General features: G+C 35.2%; 1 protein-coding gene across 1 annotated transcript; it reads left to right on the plus strand.

Annotated features, from left to right (window-relative positions):
* Window positions 1-1720: 1720 nt before the first annotated feature.
* Window positions 1721-15665, plus strand: LOC755300 (dnaJ homolog subfamily C member 25 homolog). Its single transcript, XM_030992880.1, has 11 exons — window positions 1721-1851; window positions 4802-4830; window positions 5809-5868; window positions 6542-6644; window positions 7785-7891; window positions 9132-9203; window positions 10352-10420; window positions 11552-11616; window positions 12495-12690; window positions 14147-14212; window positions 15264-15665. Exons 1-11 carry the CDS (start codon window positions 1737-1739, stop codon window positions 15381-15383), a joined length of 1002 nt encoding a protein of 333 aa, XP_030848740.1. The 5' UTR covers window positions 1721-1736; the 3' UTR covers window positions 15384-15665.
* Window positions 15666-20562: the final 4897 nt, after the last annotated feature.

The following is a 20562-nucleotide window of genomic DNA, read 5'->3' on the forward strand; positions in this document are numbered from 1 at the left end:
TTTTTTCTTTCTTTTTTTCTTTTTTTTCCCTTTTTTTTTTTTTTTTTTTTTTTGGGCCGCCCAAGGGGGGGGGTTGCAACCCCCCCAACCCCCCCCCCCTGGATCCGCCACTGTCATGCAATTCCCTCAATATTTTAAAAACACGTTTTGAAATTGTCGTTCCAGACAGGACTTTACACAAGTTTAAACTTTGTATGCCATAATGCTAATAGAACTGCCAATAATAATTCTGTATCAAAAAGGAAAACACCTCGGTTACCGTCTTGTGCGGAGAGCCGACAGTGGGTATTATGAGTATTATTGAGAAGTCAAAACCAGATCAAGTGCGATTCATATAGTGACGTCACGTCAGTCGGTTGACTGCCTCTGATTTGACACGTACATGTATAATTAGCCGACAGGATGACCTGCAATTTAAATGACTTTGCAATATTTATTTCATTTTACAATTCATATGGCCCTCAAGAAACCTCTATTAGAAAGGTTTTTATGTTAAAATTTTCGCATCTAAATTTTTTTTTTTTAAATTGGGGTCTAGGTCCAACCGACTTGGACCCAAATTTCGATTTGATTTGATTTGACCAATGGCAGTACATAGTTTAACTTTAAAAAGCTATGAGATCAATCCAAATAAATTGCAAACCTTCAATCAGTCGCAACATTACAGTTTACTGCCATCTCTTTAACGTTTGCTATTGGTTGTACTTCAACGAAAGGTTGTGACACGAGAAACACGCTTATAGAACCCACAAAATAAAAATGTATAGTGTTATCAGAAACAAGGAACCTATATAGTATGAAGCTAGTAAACAGATGTAGGTTTGCTTTTTATTTTATGTAGGCTTTATCTTACATTAAAATGATCCAAACTTTCATTCAGATATATCAAATAAGAACTTTAAATTTAAGAATATACTAGGCATAATTAATTTACATCTTTTCGTGTCACTGTAAGCCCTTTTTCTTAAAACAACACAGGAACTAAATTTAAACAATTTCAACCTAACTTTAAATTCATTCGGATGAACCTAAAGACGACAAAAAAAGGCGAAAACTTATTTTAAACCGCCATAATGCATGTACGATATTGTAAAAAGACTGTTAACCATTATGTAAAAAGATTATAACAAAGAACGATAATTTGGTCTATCTTAAACCAATTGTGTGCTGCCTTGTTTTTGTTAAAAGGATTAAGAGGAAAATGTTTATGGCTTTGATGGGGAAGAAAGTCAGAGACAGTGTGTGAGATCGAGAGAGAGAGAGAGAGAGAGAGAGAGAGAAAGAGAGAGAGAGAGAGAGAGAGAGAGAGAGAGAGGCTAGAGAAAAAGACAGAGAGGATAAAAGGGAGATAGGGAGAGAGAGAGAGAGAGAGAGAGAGAGAGGAAGAGAGAGAGAGCTAGAGAGAGATAACAAGAAAACTAACAAGAGAGAAAGTAGAAGAAACATACAAAGAAAGAGGGAAGCAGGGAGGCCAAGAGACTTTAACTACATGCCCTGAGGGAAGGGAGCCAACGGAAGCGAGAGAGAGGGAAGCTAGAGTCGAGAGCTAGATCGAGAAGGGCCTGGGGGCGGCTGAGAGGGAGGGGGCGTAGACGAAGGAGATGAAATAAATTAAACCAACGTAATTATCAGTGTGGCCTTTTGACACTGACGCATATAATAATCCTAAAATTTATTATAAAATGATATGGATCTGAGAACGCCATCTACGTTTAATGTGCTGACAACGTTGCAACATGGCGCTGCACATGAAAACATTTCTCTTTATTATCATTACAGTTTTTGTCACCTTTAATGACTGTAATGCTATGATAGATAGCTTGTACTGTGGAAAAGAAAACTGCTATGATGGTAGGTGTATTTATTAATACATATTTTGCTTTCTTGTGACTTTTACTTGGGTTATCTTTAGGTGAATAAATTGTACAATTTTACTACAGTCCCACTCGTAGCTAAATTAGTTTGCAATTTGCGTAGCCGTCAACATGGATTTTCGGCGCTAGTTCAGAAGTCTAGCCAAAATTTGAGATACCTAACTGAAACATATCCAAAATGAAGTAAATATTCCTCAAATTTTCAAATAAATATCATGAGTTAAAAGTCGTTATGTTTATTACTTCCTGTTTTGTGTCCTAGAGTCTCGGTCTAGTTTCGTGTCAATTTTCTTGTTATTTTTGGATTATTTTTCAGAAAACCGTTGATATTAGTATAGATCTAGTCTACACTTTTTCACAGGTTTCACGGCAAACTGCTGCACAATATAAAGCATACTGGCGAGCGCGCACCTGTGTTAAGTTATCTACCGTAATGAGGATCTGAGACATTACGGTAGATAACTCAGATATCTTGGTAGGGAGGCCAATGCCCGGGCGTAAGGCTTCTACGCCTACGATTTGTGCGCTCGTCGTCCAAGTCAGAAAATTACCAGAAGAAAATAAAAGGGGAAAAAAAAAGAAAACAAATATCTATGGAATAAAATGTATAACAAATACACAATTACACACTCCACAACATACCTATAATCACGGATCTGTAATGGTCTTTCACCATTTGTTGACGATCTTGCAGATTTTGATGTATTTTGATCCAATAATTGCGCTAGCAGACGAAAATAACGGACGCACGAGAGAAACTAGACGGGTCCTAGAGGGCGATGAGGTTAGCTCACTAAAATCCTTCTCAATGACTGAAGGTAGCGCCTAAAAATATGGAATCAATTTAATATCAAAGAACTTTTGATAGAGATTAACATATCAGTTGTGCACAAATGTCACTTTTAACAACTAGAAAATATAACGAAAAAGGATTATATCTTTTTAATTGCAGATTTTTACAAACTGCACAATCAAAGGTAGATAGAGTACGATGTTTTTGTCAATCTTGCGTTGGTTTGAGCCCCATAGCTAGAGCCATCTCAAATTGGGGAGCAAAACTGTGACAAAGACGTCATTGTTCCAGCCCAAAATAGAAGTCTTGCGACATCATAATATGAATATGTATGAGGTCCGGTCTCATCGCGCGCAAAACAAATTTGACGTAGTCTCACACATAGTACCTTTTTCTCAGCACTAGACACCAGTGTCGTGCAGTAATGTATGAGAAGTGTAAAAAAAGACATTTCAGTAAAAAAAAAAAAAGTCTACGTGAGCAGTCTATACTCCAATTGAGAAGTGTAATGAATGCCATGATTTGAACGTGTGTGTTTTAGTGTATGATATCATCATGGTTAGTGAGAGAGAGAGAGAGAGAGAGAGGGAGAGAAATATCTCCGTCTATCAATGCGTGCAGTCCTATTGACTATGTTTGATTCCGTATTGTGTTCGCTGCAACTGTTGGATTTTGCAGTGTCAGATTCATCTTTACTCATGAGGAAATAATTGGAATACATATCAAAACTAAGGTAGGCCTATTTATTTATTTCAATCATTTTCTTAATTTACAATGAGTGGTTTTCGAGCTTTCTCTCATTATGGCATGGCTAGCATGGCTCGATTGCGGCTTGCATGCAATTACCGTACGTGGACGGCCTGTAGTACTGTGTCGGTGTGTACGACTAATTCAAGGCTAGCCGGTGATGATGAATGCACTTTCGCGCGAAGTTTTGAACTTGTTGTCCGGGCAATGACCATGATGACACGCCCATTCCCTCGGGCCTGTCTAATTCTCGACGTAATTTTTGGGACCATGAAATTGATTGTTTCAAGGCTCTTGCGTACGGCCAAGCGTAGAAGGAAGGGAGTGCTTAAAAGCTGGATATCTCCTATTTTATGGAACTTCTGGAGTCGGCAGATGGGTGAGTTTTCTTAGTGAAAGTAAATGCTTTCTTTTAATCTTTGTTTTATTTTAAACAAATTCGTAATTAAAAAGTTAGATTTGGGCATTGGCCTCCCTAATCTTGGGCTTGAGCATGAGCACTTGCTGAGTTTTGTGCTCGGTGCAAAGAATTGTCACAAATCATCATGGTGATTTTGGTAGGTGTTGCAATGAATTTTTTTCTCCCAAAATTAGTTTATTCATGCATGTTCACTATTTCACAATCAAATCATTTTCAATTTTAAAATCTATTTGAATTGACTTCACACGAAAACAAAAATTAATTATTTTTTTTTATTTCATAGACAGTTTAAAGAATGAACAAACGAAGGAGATGAAACATAAGCAAACAGATCTTGACTTGTTACAACACCATTTAAATATATAATATATGACAAATAAAATACCTGAAAGGGTTGTTATTTATTTACAAAGAACAAGGAAAATTAAAAAACACCAAAACGGAGGTACATGTAGACCTATATTGTTAAGTCTAGTAAAATGTCTCGTAGATCATAAAGATAATTTGATTCATGTACATAAATGTACATGTATATATCTTCTTCTTTTTTTGTAGACTCTATAAAGATACTCTGATCAACCATTTTGTCATAATTGCATTTTTTTCATGCTTAAAATCAATGTTGATAAATCTTTCATTTACTTTTGAAAGTAAAACAATGTAATTCACTTATAAATTCTCCATTACTGTGCTACCAACTTTGTATTACAGCTAAAGATTTAATCATCAATGTAACATGTTATGAACCTGCTTTTATAAGTACACCACTTTTTCTCTGTCTTTAATGCTTGATGCACACATTTACTCCACAATTTGCAGTTTATGTACATTACATTTCATTCCATTTGTTTCGAAAAGTAAGAAGACAGTCAACTCTTTTTTTTTTCTGAACATTATTTTTGGAGTTCCAAATTGTGTCAATGGCCCTGAATTTAACTAATTGATTTCATTATTTCACCTTTTCAGTTCTTGGTGTCACTAGAGATGCAGCCAAGGTAAGTCAAGATGCATTATCTCTTTTTCAGTTTTTTGTTTTTGTTTTCAAAGTCTTTGTATTCATTGATTATTAAATAGTCAGTATTATTGTAGAATGTAGATATTAATTTACTTGTTAGGAGGTATATATGGGGAAGAAGGCAACCCAGAATCAACACTCAATGATGAAATCATCACTCATGGATTTAGATAAAAGAAAAAATCTGATTGTACATAGATCAGTGTCTTATCATACCTTGGATATCATACCTTGAAGGAAAAAATTTATTTGCCCCTCGATATCCGCCAGTAGGTTACTCTTGCATTTGGTGCTGTGCAGTTATGGATGAACATTGACAGTTGAATAATTCATCAGGATTAAACTTGTCTTTCTTCATACATGTAGCATGCAGAGTATACACTGTATGGTGCATAATATTTGCTGTGTGTATATTTACATGTAGGTACATGTGCTTGTTACTGCGTTTTACAACCAGTAGATGCTTTAAAACCCTCCAGAATGTATGTAGAAGAGAAGTTCTTCATGTAACTTTCATTGTAGTATACCATATAAAAAAGTGAGTACAGTAATCCATTGTGAAATCCTCTAAAGATGTAAACTTCGTAAGGACCTTGTTGATTTTGAATGTACATGTAATTGTAATATATAGTAACACACATGTTTCAAGTTTGCTTAAATTCAAGTATTTTTCAGCAAGTGGGTTAAAATTTTCCCATTTTGATTCTTCAAATTGGCAACTCCAGCATTTTCTTTGCATTGCAATATATTTGGAATAAAATTCTATTTACATGAAATATGAGCTGGACAGAAACTGCCCGAATTTGTGACACGCAAATTTGTACCATGCATATAAAATAAGAATGGCAACTTTTCATTGTGTTGCAAAACTAATATATAAAATACATAATAGATTGACTTCTTTGATTTTGATAATTGACCTATTCCATCTGTTTCTTTTTAACTATTGTATATACAGTCAGAAATTGCCAAGAATTATCGACAGTTAGCCAGAAAATACCATCCTGATAAGAACAAGGTAAGTCTTCATGCTGTTAATATTCATGTTGGTCTCAACAAAACATCCATGCTAAAAAGAAGGAGTGTTTCATGCACATAGAGACATATTAGTGATATATGCTCTGTATAATATGGTATATTACTATGAATATAATGAATGTTGATCTTTACTTTAAAGAATGGCACCACAACACTAAAGGAATGTTAAGTAATATATTTTTAATAAGTTTTTGATAAGTTTTTTTAATTCAATTTGTTTGTTTACTGAATTACATGTTTGTATTGATTTCCTTCCCTGATTCTCAACAATTTCTTTTTTTCTGCTCCTGTCTCATCACTCCCTTTTCTCTCTGTCTTTCTGTCTCTTCTCCTCTCCTCTCCTCTCAACTCCTCTATCTCTCAGGTATCTACCCCTCTCTCCTCTTCTCTCTCTTCTCCTCTCTTCTCCTCTCCTCTCCTCTCCTCTCCTCTCCTCTCTCTCCTCTCTCTCTTCTCTCTCTTCTCTATCTGCTCGTCTCCCTATATCTCTCGGATCCCCTCGACCCCCCAATCTTACTCTCTCCCTTTGAATTGTAAGCTAACTGCAGAAATTCAATACATAAATGATTATGTGTGCATGTTTCATGAAGTACGAATAAGGAATTGTTTATTGCAATCTCCTTAATAAGTTGTTCATTGATTGTTTTGAGTAGGATGCTGGTGCAGAGGAAAAGTTCCAGGCTATTGCCACAGCCTATGAGATTTTGAGAGATGAGGACCAGCGAAAAGATTATGATTACATGCTGGATAACCCAGGTAAGAAATCTGTTTTTAAAAAAGAGACATTCTTCATAAAGTTTAGCAAACATCATACATATTCATGACTAAACAAATTATTTCTCATTACCTAAAATTCCCAATGCAATCTTTTGCCTTCTTTTTTTTATATCATTGCTTAATAATTGCATATAAAAAAGAATAGTTTCTTTCATTAGAAGAAACCAATAGGACTTTCCTACTGCAAGTGCTTACAGTGACATTAAAAAAAAACTTTTCTTAGTGGTTCTAAAATTGACCATCATAAATATAATTAATTTCTGTTTTTCTCATATTAAAGGGCCTTTTCAATCGGGGTACTACTGAACAATATGTTATGTACATACCACTGTTCCTGTATACCTGTAGCATTATATTATAATACCTCTAAAGATTTTTAAAAAAAACATCCTGAGTCTGTATATATATTTTTGAAAACTGTAAACTTAAGTAATAGTGTGTTTTTAAACAAATTGGAAAGTTGTCCACCACTAAATCACAGAGACATTACCAATTCAGGCAATTTGAAGAGCCCATATCTATAGTGATTACAACAGGAATTCATAACTTTCTCATTCAAACTTTACAAGTCTTGTGTAAGTTTTTTCAAGGTTGGATTGCCTTTATACAGGAATGAAAAATCCAGGAAATTAAGAACTTTTACTTATTTTACTTTTGTTTGCTGTTAGAGGTGTATCAGCCCTAACCTTAAAGGGATTGGGTAACTTTGTTTCAGATTCTAAAACAAAATCCTGGATTTAGCTCATGCTGCAATTATTATTGTAAACCTTTATGTCAGTCAGGAACTCCATGACTTTTACAAGCTGATCGCCTGTCTGATTATTAAGAAATTTATGATTGGAAATTGAAACCAAATTTTGCGTTTTCCTAACGGTTTTCGTAAAACAACAGTCTATTGGAGAAAACGAGTTTGGTAAACCAGTCACTCAAAGATTTTTACTTTTTTGAGGCATTTCTTGATCATTTTGAAGCGCATTTTTTTTTAGGGCTTGAATATTACACCATATCACAGACACTGATTACATGTAGGGCCATGCATCTCAGATTTAACATTGTTAAATGATGCCTTTAATCCACTTAGAGAAAATTATTTATTGAATTATTTTCTTGTGCTTGTAGATGAGGTCTATAGGCATTACTACAGGTACTACAGAACAAGAGTTGCCCCTAAGGTGGATGTGAGGATTGTTATAGCAGTCTCCATCACTGTCTTGTCTGCAATACAGGTATGTTGTGTAATTCAGGGGAGTGTTTCACAAAGAATAAGATCGACTTTAAGTTGGACTTAACTATGGCAGGCTGTTCATGCCACTGGTTGCTCTCACCATTGGTCTCTCAATTATGATCTTTAGATAATTTTTTTTTTACTTCAATACTGATCTATCAAAAAATGTTAGATTATGTAGATATGTGATCATGGTTATCACTTTCCGTGAGCCAGTAAATGGTGAGAAAATACAGTGGCATGAAAGGCCTGTCATAGTTATGTTTAATTCAAAGTCGATCTTAGTCTTTGTGAAACACTCCCCAGATTCATTCAGATTCATTTTTTTAATTGGTCCATTTGGCAATTCAGTTTGTCTGCATTACATAAAGCACATGAACAATATACAATAGAAAATAATGTACACGAATAAATAATACACAGTAGCAAATTTATAATGATGCGGTCATATGGAAGCACAGATATATATCGTTTTTACATAGTGGAATAATATAAGAAAATAAATGGACTTTAACAAGAAGCATGCTAGACCCCTGATTACGCATAAAACAGTAAGGCCCTTCAAAAGAAAGGGGAAACAGCAGAAATAAGACTATTTATTTGTGATTAATGCAAATGTAGGGTGCAAAGGAAGAATATTTGCAGGTAACAAAGGGCCCTTAATAGAATTCATGTAAATACACACTTACATGTTTGTGCGGTCAATTGCAGACGTGTGATTCTCACAGTGCGTATTCGTTTTTAATTTACTACTTCTATATTAAAAGTGGTTCATTCTGCTCCGTAATAGAGTAATTACATATTATGTTGGGATTTATAATTTGAAAACTTGGCATATACATATTAATAGACTATCCTACAAATAAGCACATGAAATATCATATCTAAATCTGTATATGGGAATTATAAATGATTAATAATTCATATCTTCATGTATTGGCATTTTTGCTTTGAATGAGAAACATACATGTATGGGTGACATGTTGATTTTGGCATGTTTTGGCACCTAAATGGCAATACAAACATCTTTTGTCTTTAGGTCTTATGTACATGTATCATGTATCCAGTCCCCCCCCCCCCCCCACATCCCAACTCCTCTTCCTGGAGCCACAACCAAACCAACCATCAATATGTATTATACTTTGATTCATACAGTCACTGTACTTTTAGTTGCTCCTGCTATGTGTAATTATTGCCTTTAGATATAAAATGTATACTTTTGCCTCCCTTTTTTCCCCAAGTATTTTAGTTGGTGGTCGAGGTATAACACAGCTATCAAATATCTTGTGACTGTTCCGAAGTATAGACTCAGGGTAAGTGAACAGATGATGAAATATTGGCTTTGGGGGTGTTTCACAGAGGTCCAAAGTCAAACTTAAGTTAGACTTAAAAATGATGGAGAGCCATTTGTAGCCTTAAAATAAAATATATTCAAAAGCGAAAAATCAAGTATTTTAGACTTTTCCACATTGAGAACATGAAATCTCCTTGATAATAGAAAATATGAATGATTTGAATCAACATTTATTCCGACAGGCTAGTACTTTCCACAATTTCACAAAATTAAAATTTTGACCATAACAGATCATTGTATTTACCAGACTTCAAGAGTAGTCAACTGTGTACAGGGTGAGATTAATCTACACTGGGAGTGTTTCACAAAGATCCTAAGTTGAACTTATCTCTAAGTTGGACTGAACAATTATGGAAAGCCATTAGCATCCTTCAAAAATATTTTGTAAAAGTTATTTTAAATGGCATAAAATGTTGATTCAAATCATTCATATTTTCTATTATCATGGGAGATTTCATGTTTATGTTTTTGGAATGTATGAAAAAGTCTAAAATACTTCAATTTTTGCTTTTGACTATATTCCGAAATAAGGCTACAAATGGCTCTCCATAATATTTAAATCCAACTTAGAGTTAATTTTCGACTTTGAATCTTTGTGGAACATCCCCCTGGTATCAAAAGGGTTGTCATGGAGTTAAGCCATAAGTGCACAAAGCATTCCTTCCGTCAATCAGTGCCTATTGTTTTAGTGCAAAATTACATGTGCAGCAAACAAGCGACTATGCAGAAAGATGGAGGAAGCAAGCTAAGGGTTAAAAAAATACAAAATACAAGTTACAAAGCTATCTTCCTGCTGAAGTTAGAAATATCATGTTAAAGCATTAGAAGGGGAAAGAGAAAAAAAAACTGATGAGCTTTCTCATTTTTTAACCATTGACTACTGAAGTTGATAGGTTCCATAGGCTTAACACAGGGACCACGCGGTTCCCGTAAGCAAAGGGTTAACATTTCATATGAAATACAAAGAGGAACATGTTCTAATGCTGGATGATGGAACATTACAAATGCAATTAGTAATGATTGTCTATATATGTGTGAAATATCACCAATTTTCAAGGTCTATAGTCGATTGTTGATTTTGTTTCTGTTTTGTAAATCATATTTTAGGCACAAGACATTGCCAAAAAACAAGGTTTACTGAACGACTCTGTCAGAAAACGAGGGAAGCGGAGCAAGGTGAGAACATGTTATAACTTCTTAAAGGTATAGACCAGTTATGGTCATGCGATTGCATTGTGAAAGAAACATTGTGGAATCGATCAGAAAAGGTTGATCATCTAGCATATATAAGTATTGTTGTGTACTGCAAGGTTCTGGAATCATCAAAAAGATAAGAAATTTGGCCCAGTCTTGGTAAAGTTACAAGCACTACACAGAAAGATGTATATGGGACTACGTGATATCTATCCAGTCCGGGTAGATATAATAATTTACCAAATATATCAATTAGAAGGCGGTTTCCCGGCAATATTTATATCATCACGTATTAGTTAAAACATATTCTTTCACACGATTGGTAATAAGAGCTTCCATTTCATTTTTTGAGAGGGGGGCGTTTCCAAAACTGGTCTATACCTTTAAAGTTATATATTGCATAAATTCAAAATGAAATCAACAATATGTAGACCAATTTCAGTCATATAATTGAGGGGAAAAAAAGGAGTTGAAAAATGACAAGCTTTTTAAAACAGTTGTTTATTGAATACATTGTTGGCACTGAATGTATAAATACAAAACTAATTAAAAACTCAGACTGAAATCAGATGTTTGAAGAAGAATATGCATTGGAAGTTAAATGTGTTCTTGATTAAAGGAGAACTACATGTAACATACCCCAAATAATGAGTGTAGCTATTCTGAAAAACCAGATGAATTCCTGCCTTTTGATGTACAATAAATCTTACAAACGTATACAAAAGATAAATGAAGATTTCTTGGCATAATGTAGGCCTAATACTTTTTAGCATGACATGGGTGCAGTTATATTCTTAAAAATGTGAGGTACCAGACGGAGTTGTACATGTATCATGCACCAAGCTTTAATTGGAAAGACTTTTTAATTCAATAACAAAACCTTTACTATTCAATGATGGAAAAAAGGGCACTTTATGCATACAGAACTACATACACCTTAAAATATGAATATCTTGGAGACATTGATTCAGAGTGTAATATGAGATAGCAACCAGAAAATGATGCAGACTGCTATAAAAAAGAACCCCCACCCCCCCCCCCCCCACCCAGAAATAAAAGAGGAAATATTGAATTTCTAAAAACTTGTTCTTGATTTTCTCCTTGTTCTTACAGGAAGCAATGAGAGAAGAAGAGGAATCTATTCTGAGACAAGTAGTAGAAGAAAATGCTGATATAAGGTAAGGAGCAGAGTGGTGTGTTGTTGTATACACCTGACCCTCATTATGAAGGTTGAGGGTTCAAATATCTGGCTGGTGCATACATGTTTGTGATTGTGAGCATGCTGTCGGAGCTATTGTGTTGTCTCGTCTTGACTATGCCAATTCATTATTGTATGGGATCAAGTCATCACAAATGAGCGACTCCAGAAAGTTCAGAACTTGAAACTCGAGCTCGAGAAATTAGCTCGAGATATTTTGCTCAGCGTTCATGCATAATGCGAGTCTTAGGGCTGGTGAAGCGCACCAGACAAATAGGGGGATATTTTGCAAACTAGCCCAAGATATCTTGGGATGATTATCTTGACCAAATAACCCGCTAATTGCAACTTCGGGCTGATGAAGTCGCAAATTAATTGGATAATTTGGGATCGGATAGTTAAAATAGCAGGATATTTGGCAATCTTGAGCTAATGAAAACAGGCCTCATAGACCCTACTGGTAATTTCTCTATCAGTGGTCAGTGCTCCATGTGTCTCCCTATCAGATCATGGTATCACCAGGATAAGTGTTGAACTGGTGAGCTGAGCTCAAATGAGATGTTTTCCGAATGGTACAATCTGAGCCCTGTTTCATAAAACTTGATATCAATAACAAGTTACAAGGTACAAGGTACACCAAAATTACACAGTTACAAGGTACTGTTATTAGCTACTGAAATCATTGCATGTGATTGGCTGAGAGCAAATTTGTCATAGAAATTTTGCATTAGTTATAGATAACAAGTTTTATGAAACGGGGCCCCAGACTGCAGTCTGAGTGAAATAGAAATATCATTAGATCTGCGAAAATCTTAAAATTCAGACCGTTTCTTTATTTCTTTGTTTTGTTCTTTTCAGGGGTGGGTACAGTAAGCCTAAAATTACTGATATCCTGTGGATCCAGCTCATCTTGCTCCCGGTCACGATAGCCAAATATTTCTACTGGTACGCCCGGTGGACGTGGAAATTCAGCATTCAGAGAGAGCCCTATGGGCTGGAGGAGAAACACTATGTCATCAGAAAAAACATGGGTGTTACACATTTACAATATGAGGTAAATAATAATAATAATAATAATAGGCATTTCTATAGCGCCGTCTATCTAGAAATTTCATTTCCGAGGCGCATGTATTATTATCCCGGCTTTAGCCTAGCTGCCATTACAGCGCTCCAGCATTTGAAGGAATTAACTCCTACCCATTTACCTCACCTGGGTCGAGTGTGGCAAATGAAGATTAATGCCTTGCCAAAGGACATTAGTGTCATGTCGATGTCGGGGATCGATGGTTCGAGGGGTGACCCAACATTTTCTCTAGGCTTTATTTCGTAGAGTTGTAATTGGGTTTTAAGTAAGGCTTATTATTAGGGTGATGATTTGGTATAGTGTTCGGTCAATATTGAAGTATAGAATTCACTTAAAGCCCCACTGCACTACTTATAGCTACTTGCGCTCTATATAGCAAACAATACCTAAGTGGTGACAGTCGGTCCCCTATGATTCCCTTTTTATCTTATTTTATCTGAGAGCTGATTTGATGAGATATCCATCTGTCAGTTAACATACAGGGAGGTCTAATCCCTCCTGGCCAAACTAGTGCAGACAGGCTTTAAAACTTGTTCAGATATGACAACAGATAGTCATACTGAATGGGGTTACTGAAATAATTGAAAGAAGTGAAATAGTTCTACCTATGATTTTTTTTATGAAATGGTAAGCGATCTGAAAGAATGACTGAAGTCCTTTGTGACTTTTTCATTATTTCAGATTTCAATGTATAATCCACTCAGTTCAGACTTGTTTTTTGCATTTTATTACAAATTTTCACACAAATGTATTCAGTACAAGTTTGTGTATGTATTTCCCATAGGAGGCTGTTGGGGCGACAATGAAATAGACCTTGAGAAACAGGGGCCTGTTCCTCGAAACCGTCATAAGTCTAACTGTATTATAGGATTAACACGTGTTTCAATGGGATAGTCAAGAAGTTAGACTTATGATGGCTTCGAGGAACAGGCCCCAGGTTCTCTGTAACTTTTCTATCTTCAGCTATTCTGGTTAGCTTTAAAATGACATTCCCATCCACTGTTTGATGTTACCAGTCCAGGTCCTAGTTGGTCTGCCCCTCTTTCTCCTCCCTTCAGTTCCTCTTTACAAGATTGTGTTCGCTATTCTTCCACCTAGTTACATGCCCAAACCACTGTAGCTGTCTCCTTCTCACATTGTGATGAGGTGATCATGTTCCCCTATACAACTCTCCATTATCTCCCTCACATTCTTGTTGGATATATGCGAAGTGTAGGGGATATACAGAAGTTCATCTCAAAAGAATTTATTTATGTTTTACAATACATATACTCTGGTAATTATGTGAAGTAATTGCTTGAATGTTGATGACACTAGTCCTACATTTTTTTATATCCAAGAACTGTAGTACATGGTATTGTATTGTATATTGCTGTTACTGTACTCTCATTTATGTTCTGTATTTTGATATGCTTTTATTTTATAGGGTTTAGAAGAATCTGACAAGGCGATGTTTTTGAAGCAGGAATTATGGATACCTGAAAACTTCAAGGTAACTATTAAAGATGTACAGTAGGCTTGCGGATGCACCATGTGTGAGAGAGAGAGAGAGAGGATTGAGGAGTCCTCAAAAGGACTCTCGGTAATCTTTCATGAGGGTGTGTAGTCCTGAAAAGGACTGTTTGTGTAATCTTGAAAAAGACTGTTGGTTATCTTTCTTAGCTTATAGTTCTAAGGAGAACTATAGATATATTGACTACTATGAGAGACATAGCTGTTTCTGTAGGCTCAAGGGGACGTTACATGCTGTTATGATCCGGAGGCTCGCCGAGGGGTCTTGGCAGGATGTAACGTCCCAGGGAACCAGTATAGAAACAGCTATGCCTTGATTATTAAAGCAGTCCATATATCTTTAATAATTCTTGCCTTACTATACTTTTCTTGAGTAAAGATTGGTAACTATTATAGATATATTTACTGCTATTTAATAGAAGCATAGCTGTTTGTATAGGCTCAAGGGGACATTACATCGTGCTATGATCCAGAGGCGCGCTGAGGGATCAAGGCAGGATGTACATGTAGCGACCCCTGAGAGCCAGTATAGAAACAGCTATGCTTTGAATATTAAAGCAGTCCTTATATCTTTTATATAACAAATTCACAAAAAAGTCTACAAAGAAGTCTTTCCTTATCATCCTTTTCTTGAGTAAAGATTGGTTAAAACATCACAGATAATCTGAGACCCTGTATGTCTGTTAATCTTCGCTAGAAATTTGCCTGAATTTTACGATTATTCGGGAATTACACACACACTGTATGATATCCGAGCTCGCACAAAGAAACTTTTTACATGTAAACCAATGGGCATCTCAGCAAAATGATGGTTGCCTGGGCAACGGGCATCTTTCTCATTAACTATTGACCGAAACCGGGCACGTTAACATACAACTCGGGCTTCAGTCATCCACCTGGGTTGGAATCGAACCCCCCGATCTTTGGTTCGACAGGCAGACGCTTTACAGACTGAGCCAACTTTGCCTCGTCATCATCATCACCTGTGCAACAAACCTCTTCAGTCTATTTGATTGTTTTTTTTTTTCCAGGTTTATAAGCAAGAGAAAGAAGAACAGATGAAAGCCAACCTGGCAGAGAATAGCCGATACAAAAGTTACAGAAGGTACATGAAGACCCATGGGAAAGGCAGTATGACTTTCCAAGAATAGAGCCTGGTGTGAAGTCTACCCTGTCATATCATCTCACAGTTCCACCATGGAAATGGTAGAATAACTTTCCAAGAATAGATACTGGTGTGAAGTCTACCCTGTCATATCATCTCACAGTTCCTTGTTGGAAATCTGAGAATAACTTTCCAAGAATAGAACTGGGGAGTGTTTCACAAAGACTAAGATCAACTTTAAGTTGGACTTAACTATGGCAGGCTGTTCATGCCACTATTTTCTCTCATCCTTCACTGGCATGGTCTCTCAAGCTAATCATGGTCACAAATCTACCGAATTCACATTTTTTGATAGCTCATTATTGAAGGAAAAGATATGATCTAAAGATCATAATTGGGAGACCAATGGTGAGAGCAACCAGTGGCACTAACAGCCTGCTATAGTTAAGTCCAACTTGAAGTCGATCTTAGTATTTGTGAAACACTCCCCAGATGTGTTTTCTTTTCTATCATATATTTTCTTTGCCACTGTTCAAATACATACATTCACAAAGCACCAGTTTTTCTTTTCTTTTTTCTACTATAAAGCAAACTATAAGATGAAGAACATCAATTTATTTATACATGTATAAATTTGTTACATTGTTGTTGTCATTTTTACACAATTGTAGGGCTTTTTCCAAAATCGTTCTTACACTTTAAGAGTGCCTTATGAAAATGTTGAGGTATTGATCAGAGGAGATGCAACTATCATGGAATTATCTGGCATTGAATCCCATTGCATTTCAGAGTTTAATTCATTTCTAAATTAAACAGTTTCGCCACCACATATTGGCAACAATTAATCGTACTTTCTAATAATCCTTCATAGCTCAATAAAGTAAGTATATTTATTAAATCAATCATTGTGCAAGAAAATTGCAAAATTTAATCCAAAAGATTGCCAATTTGTAGATGAAAAAAAGATTTTATATTTTACACCATGTTGCCAATGTAGAGACTTTAGTGACCATTAAATCCCTGTTATTCGATGTGAAGAAAAAAATACTAGAAGGAGACACTGTACTAATATGGGTTAACTCTGCCATATATAATTCCCAAGTGATTTAACATTTTAGCAGCTAGAGGAAGGGGGAGGTAGACAACGTCTCTAAAAGACATCAGAAAAATCAGGAAGGTAAAGTGATGAAAGTTTCAGTTAAATGTGATTAAATATAAGAAAGTTATGAATTTTTGAAAGTCAAATCACTTTACGTATGGGCACTTCTAATTGGCTGAAGCGGTTATGTCATTGTGATGTCACTATGAACATGACGGACAAAATATACAGTTCCTCATTCTACCCTCAACAATTGCGATGGTAGACAAAGGAACATCCCTTAACTACTATTTTGTAAAAATGTGTAGAACAGGTGAATATGCATATGACACCTGTTCTTCAGATGTTTACATAATAGCAGTGAAGGGATGTTCCTTAGTCTACCATAGCAATTGTTGAGGGTAGAATGAGGAACTGTATATTTTGTCCCCTTTCTTTGTCCGTCATGTTCATAGTGTGTAGTACCGGACCACTTTCCTATCTGTTCCAAGTTCCAACATATAAAATGACTGAAATTTGAATATTTCAAAAAAAAATTGCTCAGGATATATGGTCTGTTCTTTTTAGAGGACCTCCTATAATTTGCTATCTATAATATATGTGCACCTTTAAGAACTATGAATATGCAGCTTTGCAGCAATGGTGCACACAAACATTACTGCGGCAGGTATGATACATTTGTGAATTCTGGCCATTGAAATCATCATTCAGCTAATCAAACTCAAACCTCAAAGAATGTGACGACTGTAGTATTCAACATGATTGTATTCACGGCATTTCAAATTTTTGTTGTCTGGCGGTAATCTAGCGATAGGCCTTTACAAAAAAGATGCTGTATTGCCCTTTGGATGCCAAAACATGGGTTGGTTGGTCAGAAATCTTCTCTTTTTTTTTTAAAGTCCCTCTTTGGGCTGATATTTCTCAGTTTTTAATGCTTTGATACATTTTTTTCTAAAAAACAGTTAAAAAAAAAAAAATTTGTAAAATGCCAACCGTCGATTTCACAAAATTTGGGTCGGTCTCAAAGGGCAATATAACATCTTTTTCTGTTAGGCCTTATGCAAGTGGAATTAAGTTTTGAGAGGAGCTTGCTTTTATCAATTCTGATTCATTGATTTATCATGCAATCAGTGAGCTGTTTTGTCGTGCAGAGAAATAAGTAATATCACATTCTTTGGAGAGAAAAAAAAAATCAAGTCATAACTCAATATATGACAGGGAAAAAATAAATGCTTTTCGTTAAGGATTTTTATATCAATTACTTTATCTTCATTCTCATATGATTACAGGTACTGCATCATCCTCATTACATAGCTATAGAGTGATGAAGTGTGACGTCATAACAAATCTAATTTGAGAATTTCTCAATTCTTTCTTCATTTTCCGAAAGAGCATAAAAAATAATGTCCAAATGTTGAAAACCAATTGAATATGTTAAGTATTGGCTAAGATATAACCATCTGATTAAATATACTCCCCATAGGAGCTCAGTGTTATATGCTCTAGCTCCTAACCACCAGGAGCCAGAGCATAACACTGAGTTCCCATAGGACATATATTTATTCAGGTGGTCATATATCAGCCAATACTTAACATATTCAATTGGTTTTCAACATTTGGACATTATTTTTTATGCTCTTTCAGAAAATGAAGAAAAAATTGAGAAATTCTCAAATTAGATTTTTATGACGTCACAGCTTCTGTACTCTATAGGGCATTTTTTATCAAGATTATTCAGCAGATATTATGTATTTGTAGTTGTGTGTGATTCAGAATCTAGTAATGCAAGCTACACATTGTAATGTTGTGTTCTCTACAAGGTGAAGATCATTTTATAATGTTGTAATTCATTGATGAAATGTTAGAATTTATTGAATTGAAATTTAGAAAATTAGGATTATCAATTCTAGGAAGCTCAGGTTAGGAGAAAAGAAAAAGAAAGATGAGGAAAAGAAATACATGAAAATATCACGGCAATTTTTGTTTTAAGTTGCTTGTTTCCCGCAGGAAAGCAATTGTTACCATCATTTAGTCCAAATTAAAGAATAAATACAGACCTCAAGCAACGGATTGTTATCTTTGAAGTATGTACAGGTGGAGTCGGGCTAACTCAGCTCAAAGACAACTCGGCCCATCTGCAAAAACAGTCAGTTCTTGCAGGTTTAGGGTTATAGTTAGAGTTATGGTTAGGGTTAGGGTAAAATTACCAAAACTGACCGTTTTTGTAGCTGGGCCGAGTTGTCTGAGCCGAGTTAGCCCCGGATTTGTACAGGTGTATGTGCATGCATGACTCTCATGTACCTTTTGTCCTTAAGCAATAGCAGTTTAGAGATTTCTTATTTAGTATAATTATCATTTTCCATCCTTAAATTAGCAGCAATTAACCTTATTTTTCACTCCTTCACAGTTTGAAGAAAAAATAGGTTTAATATTAAATGAACCAGCACAAAAAATAATTGCAAAATTTAACTGAAAAATTGACTATCGTATCGCGATTTTACATGGCATTGCCATGTTAGAGGTTTTAAAGATTAGTTACAATAAAATAGTTCTTATTTAAGAACAGTACACATAGTGCATTGGAAATAGACTCAACAATTTCTGTGATTTTGGCTCTTTCTTCTCATGTAATATTCATAATTACAGAGCATTCTGGATCGAAAAATAAAAATAAAACTTCACTAAATGCTGATTCTGAAGACTGCTCACTGTTAAAGATGTTAATTTTCTTGTACACCTTTTTACAATCGAATCTTAAATATTGTTAATCTTATGCATATTTATGATTATGTAAATGTATGCACATTTGTTGGTGAATGGGAGTCAATAAACCAGCAGTCTCGGGTAACTCGTTTGTCAAAATGTTGTTGTTTTGAGTAATCTTGTGTTGTGTAAGGGGAGAGAGATAATATGCCAAACATGCGTCTCGTTGTAATAACCAGATTTGTAATTTTCCTGTAAATCTTGTTTTCTTCTTTTTAACTACCGTAAAATGAATTATCTATGTTAAAGTTCTAATCTTCTCAGTTCTTTGTTAATTTTTATTTTATTTTTCTAGCTATCAACTTTTTTCTGTTATTTCTTCCCATTTCTGTGTCTATCTGTCTCACTCTTTTTTGGACATTTATTTCTCCACCCTTGCATGTCTCTCAACATTCTTTTTATCTTCATTTTTCATACTTGTGTTTCCATTTCTCTATTGTCTCTCTTTCTCGCCCTCCCATACATAGTCTTTCCTTTCAATTTGTATTTCTTTATTTTTCTTTCCCTCTCTATCTCTTTCTCTGTCAAAAGGCAAGTACAGTAGAAGGAATATAATAATAATATATGGTAACATTTCATTCAAAAATTACATTTTTTTCCACTAACCTTCAACAATGTTACCAAGTCACTTTAATCTTCACACATCTCTTATTCATGTTGTTCAATCAGCTGTACATCAAAGACTTCTTCCTCAATTCAAAATAACAATGGCCCTAAGTCACAAAGGTTTAAATTTAACCCATGGCTTATGTCTCCATTTACATAACCCATGGTCTAAAATCAGCACAAAATAAGCGTGACACAGTCATGGTACGCTTAATTTTTGCTAATTTTAAACCATGGGATAGGTAAATGAGGGTTTAAACCATGGGTTAAATTTAAACCTCCTTTGTGAATTTGGGCCAATATGTTCATCTTCAGTTCAACACTAAATACAAAGATCCACACATTATTTAAAACATTTTTGTTCATAAAGATATCTATTGCCAAACCTGAATTGCGTTCAGTGAATAACATACACCTTAGAGCAATATGTACATGAATTGATAAATAGAATATTTCCACTCAAATATTTATAATTTCCATTTCATGTATAAAAAGATAAAATTGCAAACAAATCAACAAACAATCACATACATGTATAAGAATTGGACTATTCAATTAATCCATAGCCTTTAGGAACTGGGCAGTCCATGTATTAAAGGGAATGAGGGACCTTGGTAGTCAAGGGTTAATAACCCTTGGTACAAACTTAGCAAAACGTAGAGACACCAAACGAAGCGTCCAGAATGACCTAAACCCACAATGCATAGTTGTTGGAGATCATAAAACTATCACAAAGAGGTAGAAGCTGGGGGGGGGG

This window comes from Strongylocentrotus purpuratus, unplaced genomic scaffold (assembly GCF_000002235.5).
Source record: "Strongylocentrotus purpuratus isolate Spur 01 unplaced genomic scaffold, Spur_5.0 spur5_scaffold_20, whole genome shotgun sequence".
NCBI lineage: Eukaryota > Metazoa > Echinodermata > Echinoidea > Camarodonta > Strongylocentrotidae > Strongylocentrotus > Strongylocentrotus purpuratus.

Coding starts and splice junctions, on each gene's coding strand:
- LOC755300 (XM_030992880.1), top strand. CDS start 1,737: ATGGCGCTGCACATGAAAACATTTCTCTTTATTATCATTACAGTTTTT. Junction 1,852..4,801: donor AAAAGAAAACTGCTATGATG/GTAGGTGTATTT, acceptor TCACCTTTTCAG/TTCTTGGTGTCACTAGAGAT. Junction 10,421..11,551: donor AACGAGGGAAGCGGAGCAAG/GTGAGAACATGT, acceptor TTGTTCTTACAG/GAAGCAATGAGAGAAGAAGA.